The sequence below is a fragment of the Fistularia commersonii genome, chromosome 26 (assembly GCF_037954325.1).
Source record: "Fistularia commersonii isolate RoL2024-O1a breed Wild chromosome 26, RoL_Fcom_v1.0, whole genome shotgun sequence".
In the NCBI taxonomy this organism is placed as follows: Eukaryota; Metazoa; Chordata; class Actinopteri; order Syngnathiformes; family Fistulariidae; genus Fistularia; species Fistularia commersonii.
Genome location: NC_141309.1, coordinates 5,940,747 through 5,963,054, shown reverse-complemented (window position 1 = coordinate 5,963,054; position 22,308 = coordinate 5,940,747). Strand labels below are relative to the sequence as shown.

The following is a 22,308-nucleotide window of genomic DNA, read 5'->3' as shown; positions in this document are numbered from 1 at the left end:
TGGGCTAACAGTATTAGTCCTTCAGTCTACATCATAAAAAAGGAAGTCTGTGTTGTCTTTTAGTATTTTATTGAGTTTTAAATCCACCAATACTGTCATAAGAGACATTTTCATTTTTGTAAAGGCACAGCTTTGTTCAGATAAAATGGTGATCTTATTTACAGCAAAGTTTTGGACGCAGTACATACATCTGTGCACCCCCTCCTCATCCAAATGGCCACTCAAGGACTGGACCGTTCTTTTAATTTAGTAAACTTTTCAATTACTTCAAAGCCCTTGTGCTTATTCATCCCTAAGTTCAAATAAAAAACTGAGACAAATATGTTGCTAGAATAAGGAACTAAATCTGAGAAATGATACATTCAAATGGAATCCTAAAATATAACCAGATCATGCCAAATACCTTGACATGTGTCTACTTGTGAGACTGATTGGAGCCAAACTTGAAGTTTAAGTCATCTTAATAAAATAGTTATTAAGAAATCATTATAAACGGATATGCACTGCCAATCTGTTCCTAAATTAAAACAAAGTTTTAAAAAACATTATGAAATGATATATTTGATGCACCTGATCACATCACATTGGCTGGTTCCTTGAGACATGCAGGAATCTAATGTTTCTTCTGTCTCACTGGTTACATGATTGTCCAACAGGAATTCAGGTCCAAAGGATGTGTCAAATTCCCTTGTTCACATATTTAAAAAAAAAAACAAAAAAAAAACAAAACACTGAAGTCCCAGTTGCATTCATTTTTTTGAAAGATGGCAGTACTAACAGCCCTGCTGCTACAGCCCAAGTTACTTATTAAAACATCTGTGGGAAAACTAATTACATCTCAGGTCATTCGTCCTATTTGTGCACAGGTGCAATAGTTATTACTCTATTGTCTTAAACCAGGGAGAAAGGTTTCAAGTTTAAAAAAAAAAAAGTACCAGCATTTAGGGAACTAACATCCAGAGTTCCACAAACTATCGGCACCAGAAAAAAGATTGAAAATGTAATTTATGCAAAAAATTCACATTAAACTATTTCAGCTGTTTTTTCAACTATACAACTCCTTTATAGGGCGATGATAAAGAAAACCTTAAGTGGCTATTAATGATAACTATACAGCATATTAAGTGTCCCTACAGAACAAAATCTTGCATCTTATTTAAAATTACTAATCTATGAGAGATGCTTGAAATTATACCAATAATAATTCAAAATAACAATAGCAAACTGAAAAAGCTACAATGCAGTAAAACATGGTGTATTTGTGGGGCAAAGAGGCATCTCCAACAGCCCATCGATGCCCATTTTTGCATTTGACAGATGATAAGAAACTATGTTCGTACATGTGGGATATCAGAGACAGCCATTAGTTGGGTGCATTTCTGAATAGGCAACTTCTTACTTGCACTAAACACTGGTGATACTTTTTTTTTTTTTGTTAAAGGTGAGGTTACAATTTTTGGTCAGTCATTTTTAAAATGCAACAAAAATGCCTATCAAACAGTAAACAATATACAACGACCCTTGAAGGAAACTGGTTTCTCCCTACTTGTTAATGGCCCTGGTCAAATATAAAATTCAGGCGGCATCTCGAGAGTCCTTAAACACAATCTTGTGAAAAACAAAAATGTTTAGTTCATTGTGTTACTTTAGCCTATGTGGTCTGTACAGGCAAAAATGAAAAAAGGCTCAAAGACAGCATAAAAGATGATCGAATGAATAAAAGGAAAAGTACAGCATATTGTTCAGGAGGAAGAAAATGAAAAGACAAAGGCACACATTTCAAGAGTTCAGACCAGAAGTTGGAGGTAGCAGAGGTCTCAAAGGGGGACAATGTTGAAAAAGAAACTTGGGGCGTTTTCACACCAATTGCTGGTTTGTGCTGGTGCAAATCACTGTAAACTTTGGAGTGCTTTCTTTTCAGTTAAGGTCATTTTTCCCCACAGAATGATACAAGTGAACCAAAGTACAGTATATCACTGCAATCTCTGTGGCAACCACTTACAGGTGGACCAATAAGTTTGACTTGGGAGAAAGACTGTACATACAGGAGGAAAAATTCCTCCCTCATTCAACTTTCTATCTAAGATGGAAGCTGCTACTGTTTGCGTGGTCTGCCGAGTCCGAATCAACCTAACTGACCAGGGTGGGTGTGAAAACGCCCTAAAAAAAAAAGGAGGCTGTTTCATGAAATGTCTATCTGTCCTTCGATCCAAGCTTCTCGATCAGGTCCTGGAGGGGAGCAAGCTCTCGCCGGTCGATAAGGTTGAACTCCTACAAAGAAAAAAATAATAACAATAAAAAATGTATTCATTCATCAATCAAAACAACTTAAAATGACACTCTTCATGCAATTTCTTCTTACTCATGACAGGCAGTGTTTGAGTTCTGTAAAAAAATGGTTGAGGCAGAAATTGAGTGTAATGTGCCTCTTGGCGGTCTGTTTTTCCTCTGAGCTTTGTGTTACCACTGCAACGGCATCATTTACATGAGTCATTTAAGTGCTTGCACTAAGTTGCTCTTTAAAGCAACATCTACAAGCCTTTCAGTCATTGCACTAAATAAACTCATTTCATCAGTAGAATAAAATGTAATTTAATTTAGTCGAACCGTGTTAAGTAGAAGCAAATAGCCTTACATTGCAATGCATTTGTTCCAGCAAGCGTTTGACCCAAATTACATCCCACACCAGTGACATTTTGTAAATTGGGTCTGGAATATCTCACCTGGACAAAAAAAATGAAGTGCTTGAAGGAGGTGTTGAGGTGAGCCTCCTCCTGCAGCTGCATCACCGAGTCAAAATGTTGGTGGTAGATGTGGGCATAAACCCTGAACAGACGCTTCAGGATTGTTTTGGCCACAGACATGAAGTTCTTAGGAAAGGGAACTCCTGTGAGACAAAATATGGTGAGGAATGCTGATCTTGAAGGGATAAGGGTTGCATTTCAAACCAATATTTTCTCTAAATGACAGTAAATTATTGTAATTTAATTACACCACTGCTACCTGCAAACACAACAAGTACAGCAACACCTTTATCCTCTTGTCCCTGGTGAATTGACAGCTTCTTACCATATACTATTATTAATTGTATTTTACAGCTAGTGGTTCTGTATGAAAACTCAAAGCTGTTTAAGTAAGCAGCACTTATTAAGTTCTCTTTGGGCTTTTGATACCTCCAGTGTAACTCCAGTATCCAAAAGAGGATGTTAACCTTCAGACGAAGCATGACAGCCAAAAAAAGGCCAAGTCTGAGTGACCCCTTTTTTTGCCTAGTTCTGATAAGTTTGTTTATATGACGAGCTATTTTAGAAAGAAGGAAACTAAAATGTTTGGTTTAGAATTCAACACATAGGCTAACACACAGGAAACTTTGCACAGTTGTTTGCATAACTAAATTTTTATATTAGTACACAAATCAGTAGTAACAAACTCTATACAGAGTTAGAAATGACAGCTCTGGAAAGACATACCGCCTTTTCTGTTGTGTGACCTCTGCACTCGTCTAACTGGGTTAAAGTTAAATAAGAACTTTGAGATTTATAATGTTGACTCGGTTTAAATATTAAGGTAAAACTTTCACATGCACATTTAAAGACAAGCAATGCTGGACAAGCAACCACTGCAAAGTACATACTGCAGTGAAAAATCCAAAGTCTATAATCTGTATATTGCAATGATGGTCACTCATCTTTCTGCTATCTAAATGGACAACACACGATGATCTATGGCAGGTGACTGGTACAGGGGCATTAAGCCCAAAAATGTATATGCTTCACTGAAAATAAAGCAGCTTAATAAGCCAGAAAATTAAGAAATATATCACATTCCTAATACTGTTAAAAATGAAAAATACAGTTGAGGATCAAGGGAGGGTGCCATTGTTGACTGGAAAGACATGTATGGAGATGCTTGGTCTACTAGAGAACTGTCTAGACTATAGTCATTTATGTACATAACTCCCACCTTCAAATGTAAAACCAAAACAGAAAGTCACTGCAGTGAGTTTAATTGTCCCTCAGCTTGCAAAGAAAACATCTCTGTGAATTCTGCCAAATCTCACCAATCTTGGAAGGAAAAAGTGTCTCGTCATCCAGCTGATCCTGCACCCAGGTCATCAGGTAGTCTATGTACTTGGGAGCAGAACATTTGATAGGCTTCTTAATATTGGTACCATCGGCCCAGTGGTACTCATATCTGCAGGCAAAGGAGATATATTGGTGTGATTGAGATGTGTTTACCCTTTCTAAAAAAAGATCAGAAGAAGGAAATGGATTAGCTACATTCATATTCTTGATGTCAGCTCAGTCAGCAGGAAGCCTGTTTTCTTCCTGCTGATTACAGATCTCCCAGACTATTTGCAGGGGGAGTTTAGAGGAAGTGCCAAATCTAGACCACAGATAAATAGTAGCCACTAAAACCCAATGCAGGTTCTTGTATATTACCACACACACACACACACACACACAAATATGTTAGATGGAGAACACACACACACGCGTGTGTGTGTGTGTGTGTGTGTGTGTGTGTGTGTGTGTGTGTAGATAAAGTTGGTGCAGTATATATACATATAACAAGCACTTTTTCAGATTTCAAATCCTCCTCCTCCTTTTGGCTTTTCCCTTCAGGGGTTGCCACAACAAATCAACCTTCTCCATCTAACATCTCTGTATCCTCCTCTCACACAAACTACCTTCATATCCTCTCTCAATACGCCCATAAATCTTCTCTCAGGTCTTCCTCTAGACTATAGAATAGAATCTTATTTTGATCATCCCACATTGGGGACATTTCCATTTCGCACACAGCAGAAAGTGGATAGTGCAGTGGAGCTACTTAACAATAATGTGCAGCTGTAAGATACATAAATATCAGAACAAATCTTAAAATTGTATGGTAACAAATTATTGTATTTGTATTTAATTGTATTGTATTTTCCGCACAATAAGGCGCATTGGATTATAAGGCGCACCTTCAATGAATGGCCTGTTCATATATAGGGCTCACCACATTAGAAGGCACATAGAATAGAAAGTACTGTAGTGGCTGGGGTTGCATTATGAATCCACTAGATGAAGCTGCGCTAAAAGGAATATCTTCAAAACAGTCAGATAAGTCAGTTAGTCAAACTTCATTAATAGAATACAAATCAGTGTTCTGACAACTCCGTTCACTCCAAAAACAAGAGAGTGCATTCACAATAAGGTACCGTAACGGTAGCTCTTACTGGTATTTGCGCCGCCTTCATCGAAAAGAATGTTTTTCCAACTCCATTTGTCACAGTTCAAAGCTTTTCATAAAACAAAACCACCAATAAGGACCGCCTCCAAAATCATTGATGTTCATGTTGCTAGCTAGCGCTGTTGCCTCCATTCAAATAGTGATTGAAGAGACGCTTCTACTTGCTGCTCTCTGTTCAACAACCCACTGTTCAAGTTTGTCCTCCCACTGTAGCCAACTCGCTTTGTTTCCTCAGAAACTCTGTTTAGTCTTCTTTACTTGGCACAGGTCATCTTGTTGCTTCCTCCATTTCCGCACCATTGATTTGAGAAAATTAAAGACTTTAAGGTGCACCTTACAGTGCGAATAATACAGTATTTACATTTATTTCTATTCATTTTTACTGCATGTTGATGCACTCACTGATTTCCAATTAGGTGTTTTTTTTCTACAATCTTAATACTGAAAAGTAACATGTACTATTGCATTTGTCTTTGTAATTCACTATGCCAAGAAAAGCATAAAGGAGGGGTATCCTTGTTACATGACAGCTCTCTAAAATATGCAGTGGTAATCATTACTGTCATTGATGACACAGAGCCAGGTGATGTAGGGCAGGCGTCTAGTTTTTTTGTTCTCTTTTGAGTTTCTTTTACCGATAGTGAAAACAAGTATGCACAGTTACTAATTCACAAGAGAAATGGTTTTATAGATGGTGATTCTGTTGCTTACGATTTCATTTTTCATTTCCGGATTTCTACCATATAAATAAAAACAAGTAAACTAATGATCATTCTCGTTTTAAAAACAATTCATTTGTCTCAAGAAATACAATGCATATACTTCAAAATAAGCTCAAGAGGTACCTTGGCCCTGCTGACATCACAGAACAGCTGGTTTCAGTGCAGAACTCCGTGATGGTGCCGTAGAGCATGTTGATCTGGTTGAAAAAATCCACGGCTAAAACGGACAAGTTAGTGATAGTTTTGTTAACAAGACGCTACTAATAATGACAGCTGAACGCTGTCACTTTGACATGACCAGATCTTATTCACAAGGTGGGCAGTTGTGTAGTGGCCTGCATTGTGATATAAAATCAACTACCATAGATAAGACATACACATTTCTGATATACCAGGGAATTCATTACGGACAACTGCATTTTGATATCTGTATGCATCCACTCACTGTTTACTGCAATCCACTCATTGAGATCCTCTCCATCGGGGAGCATGACAGCCTGCCTCAGGTTCCCACTGCCCAGGGTTGCTTCGGCGTGTTTCAGCAGCTCATACTGATGGGAGCCTTCCGGGATGTTCTTTTTCGGCTTAAATGTCTTGGATGAGCGACTGCTACTGGAAAGAAACATCAATGGGGCTTAACAACCGTCTGCGTATATGCTACCTGCGGGCCTTATACACGGTTTTGTTAAAAAAAAGACCACTTGGCGATGAAATGACGCAAATCTTATCAAATGATGACACATTTTCGCTTCCGCTATTTCTGTTGCGAAATCTTGAAATCGGGATGCTGTTCGAGCTTTTTCAATATGTAATATAGTTAAACTTCACATGACAGACAAAAATATGACAGCACCGTTTAAATACGAAGGCGGACAACTGTGTGTAGACACAAACGTGCGTAAATGAATACAAATTCTGTCCACATGATTAAAGTTTTTTTTTTCTGAAAAGACGGGAAGGGCTGCTAACAAAACTCTGTGCTAGCGATAACCGCAAAGCTAGCCAAGTTAGCACGTAGTTTAATAGTTAATACTGGCAGTTGCTGGGAGACAATAGCCAACTACATTGCGGCCATATATAATGGGGAATAATTAGAAAGGTAAAATACTTTTTTAAGTTTTCTTCCTAAACAAAAAGACAGTTGTCTGAACGGAATTTCCGTTACGGTGTCTTCGTTTTAAGTCACTTCCCCTGCTGGAACTTGTAGCTAACGTTAACTGCAAGCTCTAACAGGCTCTAACTTACGTAGCATCCGATTGCTAACTTTACTTACAATAGAAAGCTCATCTTGTCGGCGCGGTCGATGGAAACTCTGGTTACGACTCCAAACTTCTGTTTTTAGCTAAAAGAAACGAGTTTAACGGGGAAAAAACACACGGAGGAGGACTGCCTGCGTACAATCTCGCTCAGGCTAACATTAACCGCATCAAGGGAGTGCTCTTCCTCCGTCGGTCGTCTGAACCACCTCCAGCTGTAGATTGGCGCCCACTCGCGTCTACACGCAGTCCCGACCACCCTTCCAAGATCACAGCGTCCACGCGTGACTCGATTTCCAAATGTTATCGATCATAGTGGCCTTTTGTTCTGAAACTTCAGCAAACATTCATACACTTGGCCATCCATAGATACGTCCTCTCGACTAGACTCAACTACAAGCTCTCGATTAATTTGTCTTTAGAGTAAAATGTATGGTGTTCTGTTATGAACACATTTTTTTTTATTTTCCATCGTAACTGTTATAACTATTATAAGGATTTGGATGATCCTATTTTTTAATTAAAAAAAAATAAGGCAGGTAGGCGAGTAACTATAGCGTTTAGTGACGTAGCAGCGCGCGCGGGGGGGGGAGGGCTTAAAACTGCCATTGCGCCGCCCGTCAACGCACAGACGTCGTTCTGTCAGACCGGGTGGCGGTGGTGTTGGTGGCGGCGCCGGCGTCGTGGGGATTTTTTTTTTTAAATATTATTACCGGCCTTGGTTGATCTATCTCTCCCCCCCCTCGCCCGTCAGGATGGCAGCGGTCAGGACACTCAGGAAACTGTGCCAGCACACCCAGCATCAAGTTTGTAAACTACACACATCCGCCTCGAGGTAAGCGGGACCCGTAGCGCGAGGTGATGCTCGCGCTTAATGTGGGAAGGTGAATTTAACACCACTTTCAGTATGTGTCTCGTATTTATTCATTTATTCTCTTATAGCCAATTCCTTATCTGTTTTTGTAATATTCTTTTGTCAGATAAAGTCGAGGGGTTTTGATAATTTTGCGTCTTTCGCTGTATTGTATCGAATTTCCGCAGCTAGTCGCTAGTTCCAGTGCGCCCCTAGCGTCATGCCGGTAACATTGCAGCAAGTGGCTGGCTGATGAAATCCGCCTCAGTGTTTGCACCCTCTGCCTTCTGCCACTTGTTTCAGCAAGCGAGGTTGTTGGATTTGCCAAAAAGGGGGAGAATTGAATACATTGCTGCCATTCAAATTCATGATAATCCGAACGAAAAGTTGGAGGTCTAGGGTAAATTACTGCCTGACGTTGTGTGTACAGCATCCCCTTTAAGTTTTTATTGACAACTTGCTGAGATCTGCATGACTTGGACACATGCAGTCAATTAATGTTAAACACGAGCATAAAAGCACAGAGCCTCATGTGGCCCCGCACATGATCTGTTATTCCAGAGGCACAAGATAAGCAATAAGGTTTCTACTGATAAATTAGATCTAGTAAACTCACGTCCTCAATAAACCCCCTTGCATGTATGCATCTGATGCATTAAAAGGTTATGACAGTATCATACAACTTTTTCAAATTTACTTTTGCAAGTACTTTTGTTTTTCCATTGAATACCTTTTCTTTTCCTGTCCCAGAAATCTGTTTAATCAGGTTACAGAGTAGATTGCTGACATACAAGCACTCAATGGTGGTACACTGGCCCCAGGGTCTCAACCAAAAAGATGTCATAGTTTCCTATGTGGTTTAATTAGTTTTGGCACAATTGGGGGATAGTTACATCACAGCAGATGGTTCATTACTTTTCAGTTATTGGTTACAGCACTGTATTTGTTATATAAGAAAGCCCTTAATTACGATACCTCAATTTAACCTATGTAACGGATCCAAATACTTTATATGTCTACGAAACTATATTTGCCTCAGAAGCTGAGACGGATCAAAATGTCTAATAGCTTCTCTATTTTAATTTTTTACTTGGTATCAAGCTGCAACTTGGATGGTCGGCAAGGCCAACATACACGTCCTCATGTAACATATGGCTCAGTCAGGTGGAGATGTCCTTGGTCTAATTTTAGACCCTAGAAATAGAGCTATGTGATTGAGATTGATTACAGGATTCTTATGTTTAAAGGCAACCCATAGACTAGTATAAGATGGGCTTAGAATAGTACTTCTATACAAGTTATTTTGAAATGTAAAATATGGTTTTCCTGGTTACTGTAATATTGAAAAGGTTTTTACTTTTAACTGTGTCAATTCCATTCTTGCTTTTCACAAGAAAATCTGGGTTTGATTGTAGCCTTGGCATAATAAACTACTTCTCAAAGGATTGCATTTTATTTTCACCTAATGCAACTCTGCTGTCTTTGGCAACCCTCAGGCAAGAGGCAGTAGTCATCTCAGGAAAAAAACTGGCACGGCAGATAAGGGAGGAGGCCCGGGCTGATGTGGAGAAATGGATTCTAGCTGGTCACAGAAGACCTCATCTGAGCGTGATCCTCGTTGGCGACAACCCAGCAAGCCACTCCTATGTCCTGAATAAGACACGAGCCGCGGCCGATGTTGGTGAGGAATAATACAGTTGTCATTGGTGCAAGTGCTATGAATGCATAAAAAAGACAAGGACATTACACCTCTCCTATTCTGAGTTGTCTCTGTCTACAACTGCTTCCAGGGATCTCAAGTGAAACAATTCTTAAACATTCAAACATCACCGAAGAAGAGTTACTGGACCTGATCTACAAGCTCAACACAGACCATCGTGTGGACGGTCTGCTGGTGCAGCTTCCTCTGCCAGGTACACATACATACACATACATACACACACACACACACACACACACACACACACACACACACACACACACACACACACACACACACACACACACACACACACTCAGACAGACAGAGAGAGAACTTTAAACCTTGACTCTCTTCTCTTTCCCCCTCACAGACCACATTGATGAGCGAGCTGTTTGCAATGCAGTTGCTCCCACCAAGGACGTGGATGGTTTCCATGTCGTCAATGTTGGGCGCATGTGCCTGGATCAGTCCACCATGCTGCCTGCCACTCCCTGGGGTGTCTGGGAAATTATCAAAAGGACAGGTAATTGGACTCTCCACAATTTTCAAAAAGTAGAAATGTTTATGATGAATGTATTTAAGCTAAATATGAGCTCTCACTTTCCAGGTATTCCTACTCTTGGGAAGAATGTTGTGGTGGCAGGGCGCTCCAAAAATGTCGGGATGCCCATTGCCATGTTGCTGCATACAGATGGCCGTCATGAGAGACCGGGAGGTAAAACTGGTGTTTTTCATACAAGCAGTAGTCTTAATATGCATTTAAAAAACCCGAGCATCCACATTCTATGCTTGTGCTAAATATTATTTCAATCGCAGGTGATGCCACAGTAACCATCTCTCACCGTTACACTCCAAAGGAACAACTTCGCCAACATACTAAGATAGCTGATATTGTTGTGGCTGCTGCAGGTTAGTGTAACTGCTGGTTTTCCTGTTTGTGACCAATTTAATTTTTATGAGTGAAAATTTCTCATTGTATGGTTCTTATTTAACTTTCAGGAATTCCAAACCTCATTACTGCCGATATGATCAAAGAGGGAGCAGCTGTGATAGACGTCGGCATAAACAGAGTGGAGGACCCAGTCACTGGAAAAAGCAGGCTGGTCGGGGATGTGGATTTTGAAGGTAAATAGGGGAGAGCGACCACACCTTTTCTGTGGAGGTTCTCAGTCATCCAGGTCATGGTGACTTCTTGTCGAAATCTTCTTGTCTTGGCAACTGGACTTGAATTTCTTCACTTGAAGACATTACGCCCCTCATCCGAGAGGTTTCTTCGGGGTCGGAGTCACTTACCATTTTGGAAGCCAAGAGGCTCTCTGACTAGGTGACAATCCCTGAGGTCGATTAAGGACATTTTATACACTTGACTCCTAACGTGTATATTCAGTTTTTGTGGAAACATCTCTACTGGATGTTTAAGATGACATTGACTATGAATGTGTCACAGCCTGTTTGCTCATGATTAGCACTGGAACAACTTGAGCGATTGACATCTTAAGATAACAAATGGAAATTTACTAACTGAATAAGGGTTGGCATGTTTGAAGTGAAGCAATTCATAACAAATGGAAATTTACTAACTGAATAAGGGTTGGAATGTTTGAAGTGAATAAATTCAAGTCCAGTCACCAAGACATAAAGATTTTGACAAGAAAACACAACTTCTTCATTCGCTTTTTTCATTTAGCAGTATCTAAAATAATTTTGTCTTTTCACATTCAGGTGTTAAACAGAAGGCAGGCTTCATAACCCCGGTGCCTGGAGGTGTGGGACCCATGACTGTGGCAATGCTGATGAAGAACACTATCAAAGCGGCTAAAAATGTTCTACTGTTTCCCCCGGAGAGGATCCGCATGGCTGCTGCGTCGTAATGGGGCAAGACTGATTCCTGCGGCAGTGACACATTCCACCCCAGCACCACCCCTCCAATTTTTTTACTTCCTTGGACTGGAAAGATGATAGCCTAAAAGCTCTCTTCTTGCTGACATTTTTAACCTTTCCTAATGTCAAAGTCCAGCCATGTTATACTGTTACATTCACTCATGCAGCTGCATGTATTCTGTAACAGTCTTTTCAGTATTTATCACTTACAATGTTTTCTGTCAGATTTGGAAAGTTAAGGAGTGTTAAATTTTTATTTATTGCTAAAGTGAACTAATATTAACATTACCGACAGCATGTTACAGGTTGTCTTTCCTGGCATGCTGTTGTAACTGAGCAATTTGAGGCCTATTGAGTAAGTTTCTTGCAATTTAGCCTTATGTGCTCAGTGACAAGGGCTGACATCAGGAAAAAAGCAATTTATCAATCTACAAGCTTTAAAGATTCACATATGCCTTTGTAAGAAACCTTTGAAATAAAAACTATGATCATCTTTTAAAAACGATGATTTGTGAGCAAGAAAAATGTGTTTTTCATGGACAAACTTCATTTTGTAGTCTACAGTTTCTTTTTAACAGTGTAATCTTCCTAAATGGAAACACCCGTCCACTTACCACCCACAGACTTGCTTACGTCTGCCGTGGCTTTAAGGGACACGAGCTCAGCCCTCTCAAATATCTTAAGGCATCCGTTCATATTTATTACCAAACTACCTCGACTGCAGTCTCCGCTTTCTGCTGTGTGTATTGAAATTTCCCCATTGTGGGTCGACAGGATCAACTGACCACGTGAGTCAGTCCCACACATTGATGGGAGTGGGGAAGTCACTTTCCACTTTGGAAGCCAAAAGGCTCTCTGACCAGGTGACAATCCCTGGGGTCAGTTAAGGACATTTTATACACTCGACTCCTAACGTGTATATTCAGTTTTGGTTGAAACATCTCTACTGGATGTTTAAGACGTCATTGACTGTGTCACAGCCTGTTTGTTCAAGTCTTGCACAACAATATGAGTCATTTACATCTTGAGACAACATGGAAATTTACTAAGTGAATGGGTTCTGGGATGTGTTGGAACATGATTGCCAAATTTTTGAGGCTCATTGTTAATGTTGGATGCCATGTGATTATGACATGCCTTTCTTTAAATACCCATGTCTTTATTTATCAAAATTGACTGAATCACTGACTGGATCATATGACACTTGTCCGGATGGCATCCACTTATACTGAATATTACTCCCAACTAGGACTAAACTGTTAAATATTATATATAGAAACTACACTGGGAACCTTAAACTGACTCAGTTTTTGAGTAATCCTGTGCACTCTTGTCCAGCTATTGTGAGTCTGTTCTCTCGAAGCAAAGCAGGTTAAGACACAAAAAGTAAAGCAATTAGTCAACTTAAACCCAAAGTATCTTGTTCTCACAAATATAGGCTGTTTACCTCATTTAGACACAGAAAGAAAACCCAAAATAAAAAGCTTTGGAGCTAATAAAAGCTTTTTAACTGCATCGAATTAAACCGATTATAATGACTGGGATACTGATATGAAGTAATACTGACAAGACCTTGCATCTCATCTTTCATTTTGTTTGAATGTGTAACTGAATATGTGTGTGTCTGCATTCAGTGTTGCCAGCTTTTCAACATGATATCAAACAATGCCCTTTCCAAGCCAAAATCCCTCCAGTATATTCAAATTCTGCAAGGATCTACATCAGTTTTATCCTGTATTCAATTCAGCATATGTAGGTTGAAATATGGTTACTTTAAATTTGGTTTTACCGTGGGACTGGGATTTGTTTTTTTTAAACAATGGCAGGCTGGGCTTCGACACTGCAGCCGGTCACCTTCATTAAAGCTCGGGACCCGGAACCAAGAAGCGGAACGATGTGTTTCCCTTCGGAAGACAATCGCAGACGGACCTTCCGCTTTCCAGCCTACGATATGTATGAGCTATAGAAACAAAGTTTTCCACGGGGTACGCGGTCGATTTCACAGTGATGGGTCGTAGCAGGTCACCAGATAGACAGAAAAAAATAGAAAAGAAGAAAAGTAGGAAGCGTTCCTCCTCCTCATCTTCGTCTTCCTCGTCCAGCAGCCGCAGCCCGAGCCGATCGTCCAAGAAAGCAGCTCATAAAAGCCAAGGTTGGTTTTAAAACAAGGAAACGCCATCGAAGGACTGAGAATAACAACACCAATATAATGTTCAGTTTAACCTTCAACACAAACAAAGGGTCTATAAAATATTAATTGTCATGTGCACTCTTAGGTGACATCAGTGCACGTAACATATACAACATTACTTTTTGCCCATTTTTAATTTTAACAATGTGAAATACTACCTTCAAGAAAAAGGGCTAAATTATGTTTTACAGCTTCATGTGCAGTATAAATCCATGGTAACATGGGCAATATATATATATATATATATATATATATACATTGTCTTAATTAATTTCCCCTATTATGTCATGTAATGTCTTGTTTTTATACAATGTGCAATATTTTCACTTACGTGCCATAACACTCTTTAATTTTTAAATTTTGGAGCCACCTGGCAGAAATATTTCTTTTGTAATTAGTAGTTTTATCTTATTTTGACAGCAACCAAACAATTGATCAATTATTAACTCTAATTCATCAGATGTAAAAGTGCAGAAGAGGAAGCGTAGAAGAAGCTCCTCTTCCTCTTCATCGTCCTCGTCCTCCTCATCGTCCTCGTCCTCGTCCAGCGGTGAAAAGGCCAAGCGGAAGAAAAGCAAATCGAAGAAAGAAAAAAAGCTGAAGAGGAAAAAGGCGAAGCTGAAGAAGCAGAAAAAAAAGGAGAAGAAGCGGAAAGAGAAGCTGAAGAGGAAGGAGGAGAAGAAGAAAAAGCAGCAGCTGCAGCAGCAGCAGCAGCAGGCGGAGTTGTTGAGTCCACCGGTGGAGAAGGCACCGTCCTACCTGGAGGTGTGGCAGAGTGACGATGGAGCGGCGGAGCTCGGACCCGGTGGGACATTGACCGCCTTCAGGACTTGGATGAGTCTAGTAAATATCGCAAAGGTCTTAAAGTGGCCCGAAGAGATGCGTGTCGATCGATGAGACACAGCCCCAGTAAAAATTTGGTGTCATTTGATCATTCTAACACTTCTTGAGCTAAACCAAAATTCTAATGGATAACCCCCTCTTTGGGAATATATAGAAGCAAATAGGATATTTTTTTTGTGCACCTATTGGCTGGTCTTCTTCGAAGTCAGCTTTATTGTCAATTTTTCCGCATGTACTGGACATATAGGGGAATGGAGAAGACGTTTTCCACAATCCCATGGTGGCATGAAATTAACAAAGTAGTAATAATGAGTGCGATTTAAATAGTAGTCTTCTCAGAATTGATGCAGAAGCCAGAACTACAGTCCAAGATCATTGAACACTTAAACACTTCTATTCAAACAGAAGCAACATCTGTTTTGACTTTGACTCGCCTCGTCTGCTTTAAAACCAGTCACGGTCAAACATTTGATTTTCAAAGCTGTACAAATCCTTGGTTTTCTGTGTTTCCCCTTCCCACAGTCATGACGGATGAACAGAAGGCTCGACTTGCCACCAAGAGGCCTCTGACCAAAGAGGAGTACGATGCCCGACAGAGCATCATCCGCAGGGTGGTGGACCCCGAGACCGGGCGCACCAGGTTAGACTGTGACAAGAGTTCACAATCTTAAAGGTTTTAAAGCTAATATGATTAACAGGATCGACTAAAAATATGCAAATAAGCTGCTCCCACTATTTCCAGCTCCATGCCTTTCGGGGCATGCCGAAAGCTCTTTACAAAGTTGGTACCGTTGTTTGTTCTTCACAGCTCATTAATTGTGTATTTAAACAATCACTTGATGTTTAATTTTAGCCGAGGAGTGTGGATGTAAAAGCTATTCAGCGGTAAATTTACCCTCCGTGCGGTTTGTCCCAAGGCATTTAAAAGTTTTTTTTCCTTCCAGGCTGGTGAGAGGAGAAGGAGAGATCATCGAGGAGATCGTTAGCAGGGACAGACACAAAGACATCAACAAGGTAGCTGGGTGGGGGTGAATTTGTTTACGTAAATAAAGTTTACCTTTGTGTCTAACTGTGAGCCTCTGCTGATCTTGCAGCAAGCCACCAAGGGAGACGGGAGTGCCTTCCAGAGAAAAATGGGACTCAACAGATAGAAGTCGCTCTCACCTCCTCCCAGACACAAAGAACGCGGCGTCAAAATCTGGCAGCCTGATTCTGCAGGACGCCGCCAACTGGACTGCAGAAACATAGAGGCTCTAAGGCCATTCGAAGCCAGACTTTTAATACGCTTTTCAATCAAAGATCCACACAGACGTCTTTGATTCAATATAAAGCAGATGATTTACAAAATAATCAGACCGTCTTTTCTTGTGAAACTGTGAAGACCATTAATTCTGCTGATCCATCATATCCAATCAAGATTCTCACAAAGGGGCGGGGAACGATCACAAGGATGATGATTTGAAATGGTTGCACATCTGTGTATGTTTTGCAGATTTGTGACAGCTTCAAACATTCACGCTTCTTCCATTTGGAAAAAACGACACAAGGAGGCTGTTTTAAACTTCTGACTGACTGGAAATATTTATCCATAAAAATGGTTAAAGCGTGGTATCAGCAGTTTTACATCATTCTGAATCAGTTCTAAAGCAATGTGCTGTTCTTTTTCCTGGTTTGAAATAAAGCCAAGGTTGTGGATTTATATCAAGAGTTTAACATCATTTGTCTGTATTTTAATTTATCTAGAGCAAAGTGTGAAAATCTGATGAATTTTTTTAATTGCTGACTTGAAATTTAGCAAAGTTAAGCAGTACCACATTCCAAAGGTCCTTTTGAAATTCAGACGTATCTAAACCATAAAAATAGAGATAAAAAATTGAAAAGTCAAATATCAAAGATACTTTTTAATGTGCCTATTCTAAATTTGGTACCTGACTATGGAGCCCAAAAAGTCAGGTGGCTTTGTGGCTCTTTCTGTAATTCTTTTGGAATAGAAACTACTTCATTGAAGGTTGGAAAGTGAAATTCTTACAGATATGTTAATCATTTTAGAAATCTATGGTCTGTATTTTTTCCTGTGATGGGATAACGTGCCACACAGCTCTGGACTGCGTGCACACCAGCCTCAGCTCCAGGAATGCGACTCGGGCATGTCTTGGCAGTCCTGCTGGAATGAGCGAGACACCAACAGTTGTAATTCTCAGCATTCACGGTGCTTTCGTGGAAGAGCAAGCTGCCCCAACATGGGAGCACCAACTCAAGCCACAGGGAGAGCCTCTAAGGCTTTGTGCTGCTAACAACCAGCAAAGTTTTTTTTTTAGTATAGAGGACAAAAAAAAAAAAAATCACGAATTCTGAAAAAAAAAAAAACCTGCAATGTGGACGATGCAGCAGAGTTGAATCCTAGAGGAATCAGTGTGATGTTGATCTCTGGCTTGAGCTTTGCTGGGGTGAAATTTATTGTTGGTAAAACTGAACTGTGTTGACTGACAGCACTTTACCGCAGCGTTCTCCTTCTCATGTTGTGATGTTCTTCAGAGAACCGTGCTGGCTTTAAATACAGGGGCCTCTTGAGGATCGAATGTCTCTGGCATTCAGTGCTGGCTGTCATTTTAGTCCCTTACACATGAAATTAGTGTGGACTGAAACTTAAGATTTATGGACTTGGTGATCAAATTCTGAAATTCCCCACGATGGCACATTCACACACACGCTTTCATTCATTTGTGAACCTCCACTAACCGTTAATGGAGAATGCCTTTTCAAGGAGATACAAACTGTAATACTAACATCTTTAGATCGTTCCAATCAGGCATTTTAAGAATTCTGCAAGGTCTTTGCAGCCTCTATCACAACTTTCTCGAGGTCTGTCGCCAATATCAAGTTCAAAGCAAGCATGTATTTGTTGTTCAACATACATGATGTCCTAACATTTTAGGAATCCTGGCTTTACCCCCCCGACCCCAAACTGAAAACTAACCTCTCCCATATTTGGCTGATCACCGAGCAGAGCTATTGTTTTTCTCCGTGCCGGCGTTGGAGTTCAGAGTAGAAATGAATAATTAAAAAAACATTACTTGGTACTAGGGAGTTCTTTATATATTCTTTAGACACTCTGCATAAAAACAAGGGAATGGATGAAGTGACTTTATCCAAAACCTACAAAACACACCCTGTACAATGAAAATATTTTCCAAGCTAATAGCAAGATATATATATATATATATATATATATACACACACATATATATATATATATATATATATATCCCAACAACACTAACTGTTGATTGAACAGTGCATTGACTAAGGACCAGAGCTTGACAGTGATGGGCGGCCTAATGTTGATGATACAGTATATAGCAAGTGTAAGCCAATTGCTTTCTTCTTTTTACATTTCCTTTCCACAGAAAAAGAAGTTTGTTTATTATTTTTTTTTGGGAATTAAATCATGGCCCTCTCCTACACATCAACACGGCAAAGACATGAAAAGTATCCTTTTCCATCAAGTCAGTTCAGGCATAAACAAACATTCATTCTAGGCCTCACGACACAGCGATCAGTGTAAGGCAGAACAAAAAAAAAAGGGGGGGGGAACATAAGGCCTCTGATCGTGTTAGTAGCAAACCCGAAGCAACTGTTTGCCCAGAGGTATCCAAACAGATAACCGCACAGTTTAAAAGTGTACATCGTCTCGATTTTAATATCCAGGCGGTTCAGTTCTTGAGGAAGGAAATAGGGTTTTGGAAGTTTCAGACTTGCCTGTCGTTTTCTCCCTCCAATCCTTGAAAAGGTGCAGTATCCTTCAGCACGATATGACACAGTACTGGAATCGGGAAAATTACGGGTCGCATGAGGATGAATGTGTGGTCGTCTGATATTTAGTCGTCCCTCGTCTCTTTCGACGGAGAAGACACGATATCAGAGCGACGCGATTCATATCCACAGCACCGCGGGCCTCAGACGTCAGCGTCGGAATAAACACCTTTTCTCCGAAACCACCTCAACAAAAAAACAACCTCGTCACCTTTGCGGAGGTTTGATTTATTGCAGTGCTGATGTATTAAATGTCTGGAGTCGTTGATGGAAAATATTATTTACCTTTGTGCGCTGGAATGGAAACTGTTAAGACTGTTTGTCCACAGAAGAAAACCTATAGTAATATCACATGTCTCCGCAAGGTCAGTGGCACTATCCCGTTAGAAATCCCGTCTTTTCAACGGACTATAAATAGTGACGCTCGTGCACGACGATGCCTTTGTACTGAGTCATGACCTGTTGAAGTGCCTTCTGCAATTTGCTGTCTGTATACAGTGTGCCTGTTCAACTGATTGTCGATGCACTGTGACATTTCTACAACACGGTCCTTTTGATCTTGCGGTGTGATTGGAGTCATATTGCACATATTCCCTTTACATTTGAGCCGGCGTTGGTCCGTTTCGGTCAGCTCGGTACAAGCCTATCGCGGAGACAAACAAAACACCGTTTGCATGAACAAACCACCCATTTCGGAAAGAGTTGACCGACAGTACGAAGCAACTCTTCGCTTTCCTACGTCTGACAGCGATTTTATAGAATCTACAAATTTACGTTTTTTTTCTTCGTCCTCTAAAGGCGTCGTAAAATGTGTGAGAGATAGAGAAAGATCTTAACCTCAAGAGGATTATCTATGAGCACATTCAACGCTTCATTTACAGCATTGGGATAACCAGGATGTAGATATATCCCATTTTTTCAAAATAGATATAACAAACATACGATATATGACACAAAATAGCAGTTCAGTTGATACAATTCTGGTAATCTGCAAGTTACAATAATAAAAATACAATACTGTGCCAGGCAAAGACCTCTTGACTTTTGGCTGCTGCAACTGATGTTTAAAGAAAAAAAAAACACTAAACAGCTAAAATAATCTGAGAACAGCTTGTCCACAAAACCGATACAATTTAAAATAGCAATAATCTTAAATAACAATAATCATACTCATTTATGAATAAAGTGTATCCTGAATGAGGCGGTGTTTAACCCCAGGGTAAAGAAGACACTTGAAGCTGGTCTCCATTGGACCAGGTACGAGATCTGTACTATAATATAACAGTAATGTACAAGCCTTGAGAAGGCCTTCAACTGCATACTTAGATACACTCATCGCCACCAAACTGCTCCTGAACAGCACATCATGGCGTACTGTTTACTTTGGCACATTTACGCTCAGTAGTAGGAGTTCTAGGTATCACGGAAGGTACAGCAGCACAGGAAGTGAGATGTGGTGAAATGACATTTGCAAAAAGAACAAAAAAAAAAATCAAACAAAAACCAGGAGTGAATTCAGCTGCACCCACAGTTAAAGGGTAATTTCAAGGTTTCCTCTATGTGAGAACTGGATGGCTCTTTGGTCTGAGGGAAGACTGGAAGACAAGCGAAACTCGACGATGATTTGGTGAGCAGCCGAAATTTCAGTGGCTCGAGGAGGGTTCTCAATAATAGCTAATAAAAGTATCGGCCAAAATTTACAGCAACTGCAAATTTTACAACAAATTGCTAATGTTAAAGAAAAACGATGCTCCAACAAGTGAAAAATAAATACACACGTTTTATGGCCTGACTCCTCTGATCTTACCAAAACAGTCACATTGGCCAGCCAATGAAAATATGTTGTTACTAATACTTACCTAAAAAAAGAGCTTATCCCTATATGGACAGAACAGTCATTTTTATTTGTAAACGCTAAATGTATAAACAGCAAGGAATAAAAAGAAAAGGTTAGTTTTTTTTTGTTTTTTTTTTTACAAAGGTGTGTTATTTTGCACTTTGAAAAGAATCCCGATGAGTCGAGTTTGACCTGATTCTCAGCTCTGCTCTCAGACCAGAGCACATCTGGCTATCACAGGAAAAAAAAAAAAAAAGGACAAGGGTTTTGACTTAACTTTATAATATTGTGCTTGTTTTAGCCACAGTTCGGGAGTTCCGGTGCGGTCTCAGCACGTGGCCGTGAAGTGGCTTTCTCTGCCGCCGTCGTTTGCTGAGACGCACTTGACGCAGGAGGGGTAAGAGAGGGCTCGTACGTGAAACCAATCTCGCTTGAAAGCCCGTCACGGGACGAAAAATGCCTGGCTTGTATTCAAGATTGATCAACATCTAATAAAACAACAGTCTGAATTTGTACAATATTAGCTACGTCCATTTGGGTTGCGTTTGCACGTTCTTGCTTCAGGAAGATGCACCTTGAAATGCCTGTCAAGTTTGCCGTTTTAAAATAAATATAACCACAGACGCTGTGCATCATTGTTTGTGGCATTGTTTTCTTTATAAAGAGTGGTTTGTAGCACCTTTGACTTTCTTCGTTTTGTTTACCCCTTTATGTTCGGTGCAGGCCGACTTCTTTTTCTCTTTGATTCTTTTTCTTTTCTTAATCATCCGTTTCTTTATCAGCGCGGTATCCGAAAGTCACTCCCCCAGGAGATCTTCCACCCCGACTCCTATTTCGGGCTGAGGATCCCCGGCTCCAGCTTGGTGCTGCTGCTGCGGCCCCAGCAGCTGGCCGTGATGCTCATGCTACGCTGGGTCGCTCCCTGGTTGTGACTGTGAGTGCGCTCCAGCCGTTCCCGCTCCAGCCGCTCGCTGTCCGACTGGCTCTGCGTGCGCTCCGGCCGGTTGTGGACGTTGCCCGTCGGCGAGCTGGGGGTCGGCTGGGAGGAGATGGTGCGCAGTAGGTGGTTCCGCTTCCGCAGGAACTCGCTGTTGGCGCCCAGGCCGAAGCTGCCTTTGCGGAGCACAATGCGCGCGCTGCTGGACTTGGCCGGCCGAGAACGCTGGTTGTACTCCAGCTGGGACAGGTGGGCCGCATATCCCTCCGTGATGAACTGTTGAGGAGGAGACAGGAAGAATGTGACGTCAACCAAAGTCCGCAGGGGTTAGAACAGTATTAATAATATTTAACAATAATGTACAGAAGCACGATTTTTTTTCTCTGATGTTGAGTATGCACGTTAAAATTGTAATTTACTTATAACAAGCATAAAATCCCCCTCAATTTATAAAAGCTAGTTTTTCTTTGTCTTAGTTAGTATTTATTATCTACTCAAAGTCTTGCTTTTTTGTGTTAACCCTTGTGTTGTCTTGCGGGTCAAAAGTGACCCACTACCATGTTTAGCTGTAGAAAAAAACACCTATTCTTTTCCAACTTGAAATTTTATGACTTTTCCTAAAGAGACCCCATAATTAGAAAAAGTGATACTTCTTTTTTGTTTATGTTTCCATGTGGGCTGTACACCACTAGGGTACAAAGATTGTCTTATGGGTCATTTTTGACCCGTAGGACGAGGGGAGTAAACACAATGTTAAGCTTGCACGAGGGTTAATCATATTGGCTGGTGCAGTGTTTCCCAACCACTGTGCCGCACCACACCAGTGTGCTGTGAGGGATCATGGAAAAATGCACACTTTCACCCGACTGGTCTAAAAATGATTTATTCAACGCAAATAACGTGTCTTGGTACGTCTATAAATGTGGGCGGCATGCAATGACAGGCAGAACGATTAAGTGCTCTTCCACTAGATGGCAACAGGCAGTGAATGAACCTGTGTTTTTACCTGCTGCTGCTCAAACAGCAGAGTCATCA

The 22,308-nt window shown here is 40.6% G+C and overlaps 4 protein-coding genes across 16 annotated transcripts in view; 2 read left to right on the top strand and 2 right to left on the bottom strand.

Moving 5' to 3' along the window:
• Nucleotides 1-52: 52 nt before the first annotated feature.
• mob1a (MOB kinase activator 1A) lies at nucleotides 53-7,388 on the bottom strand. Of its 2 annotated transcripts, none has more exons than XM_086173607.1 (6): nucleotides 7,234-7,388; nucleotides 6,406-6,572; nucleotides 6,084-6,177; nucleotides 4,061-4,194; nucleotides 2,724-2,887; nucleotides 53-2,271 (listed from the first exon to the last, which is right to left on the bottom strand). In XM_086173607.1, the coding sequence occupies exons 1-6, from the start codon at nucleotides 7,245-7,247 to the stop codon at nucleotides 2,194-2,196; spliced, it is 651 nt and encodes a 216-aa protein (XP_086029733.1). In that variant the 5' UTR covers nucleotides 7,248-7,388; the 3' UTR covers nucleotides 53-2,193. The 2 variants fall into 2 exon arrangements, with proteins under 2 accessions (XP_086029733.1, XP_086029734.1); XM_086173608.1 differs by having other exon boundaries at nucleotides 6,406-6,569.
• Nucleotides 7,389-7,843: 455 nt separating this feature from the next.
• mthfd2 (methylenetetrahydrofolate dehydrogenase (NADP+ dependent) 2, methenyltetrahydrofolate cyclohydrolase) lies at nucleotides 7,844-12,177 on the top strand. The gene is made up of 8 exons (XM_086173610.1): nucleotides 7,844-8,051; nucleotides 9,566-9,750; nucleotides 9,860-9,982; nucleotides 10,142-10,294; nucleotides 10,379-10,486; nucleotides 10,588-10,680; nucleotides 10,771-10,896; nucleotides 11,494-12,177. The coding sequence occupies exons 1-8, from the start codon at nucleotides 7,972-7,974 to the stop codon at nucleotides 11,640-11,642; spliced, it is 1,017 nt and encodes a 338-aa protein (XP_086029736.1). The 5' UTR covers nucleotides 7,844-7,971; the 3' UTR covers nucleotides 11,643-12,177.
• Nucleotides 12,178-13,334: 1,157 nt separating this feature from the next.
• On the top strand, nucleotides 13,335-16,399 carry arl6ip4 (ADP-ribosylation factor-like 6 interacting protein 4). The gene is made up of 5 exons (XM_086173523.1): nucleotides 13,335-13,804; nucleotides 14,304-14,648; nucleotides 15,209-15,326; nucleotides 15,631-15,700; nucleotides 15,781-16,399. Exons 1-5 carry the CDS (start codon nucleotides 13,660-13,662, stop codon nucleotides 15,835-15,837), a joined length of 735 nt encoding a protein of 244 aa, XP_086029649.1. The 5' UTR covers nucleotides 13,335-13,659; the 3' UTR covers nucleotides 15,838-16,399.
• A 1,703-nt stretch (nucleotides 16,400-18,102) lies between these two features.
• LOC147218350 (membrane-associated phosphatidylinositol transfer protein 2-like) overlaps nucleotides 18,103-22,308 on the bottom strand; it is a 45,471-nt gene continuing 41,265 nt past the window's right edge. For all 12 annotated transcript variants that reach the window (XM_086173511.1, XM_086173515.1, XM_086173521.1 and 9 more), the window contains one exon: nucleotides 18,103-21,549. In XM_086173511.1, coding sequence (XP_086029637.1) covers nucleotides 21,166-21,549 — 384 coding nt within the window. In that variant the 3' untranslated portion in view covers nucleotides 18,103-21,165. The remainder of the gene's footprint in view (nucleotides 21,550-22,308) is intronic.

Coding starts and splice junctions, on each gene's coding strand:
- mob1a (XM_086173607.1), bottom strand. Junction 6,178..6,405: donor TGAGTGGATTGCAGTAAACA/GTGAGTGGATGC, acceptor TGTCCGTTTTAG/CCGTGGATTTTTTCAACCAG. Junction 2,272..2,723: donor ACTTCATTTTTTTTGTCCAG/GTGAGATATTCC, acceptor TTTTCTTTGTAG/GAGTTCAACCTTATCGACCG.
- arl6ip4 (XM_086173523.1), top strand. CDS start 13,660: ATGGGTCGTAGCAGGTCACCAGATAGACAGAAAAAAATAGAAAAGAAG. Junction 13,805..14,303: donor AGCAGCTCATAAAAGCCAAG/GTTGGTTTTAAA, acceptor CTAATTCATCAG/ATGTAAAAGTGCAGAAGAGG. Junction 15,327..15,630: donor CCCGAGACCGGGCGCACCAG/GTTAGACTGTGA, acceptor TTTTCCTTCCAG/GCTGGTGAGAGGAGAAGGAG.
- mthfd2 (XM_086173610.1), top strand. CDS start 7,972: ATGGCAGCGGTCAGGACACTCAGGAAACTGTGCCAGCACACCCAGCAT. Junction 9,983..10,141: donor GGTGCAGCTTCCTCTGCCAG/GTACACATACAT, acceptor TCCCCCTCACAG/ACCACATTGATGAGCGAGCT. Junction 10,897..11,493: donor CGGGGATGTGGATTTTGAAG/GTAAATAGGGGA, acceptor TTTCACATTCAG/GTGTTAAACAGAAGGCAGGC.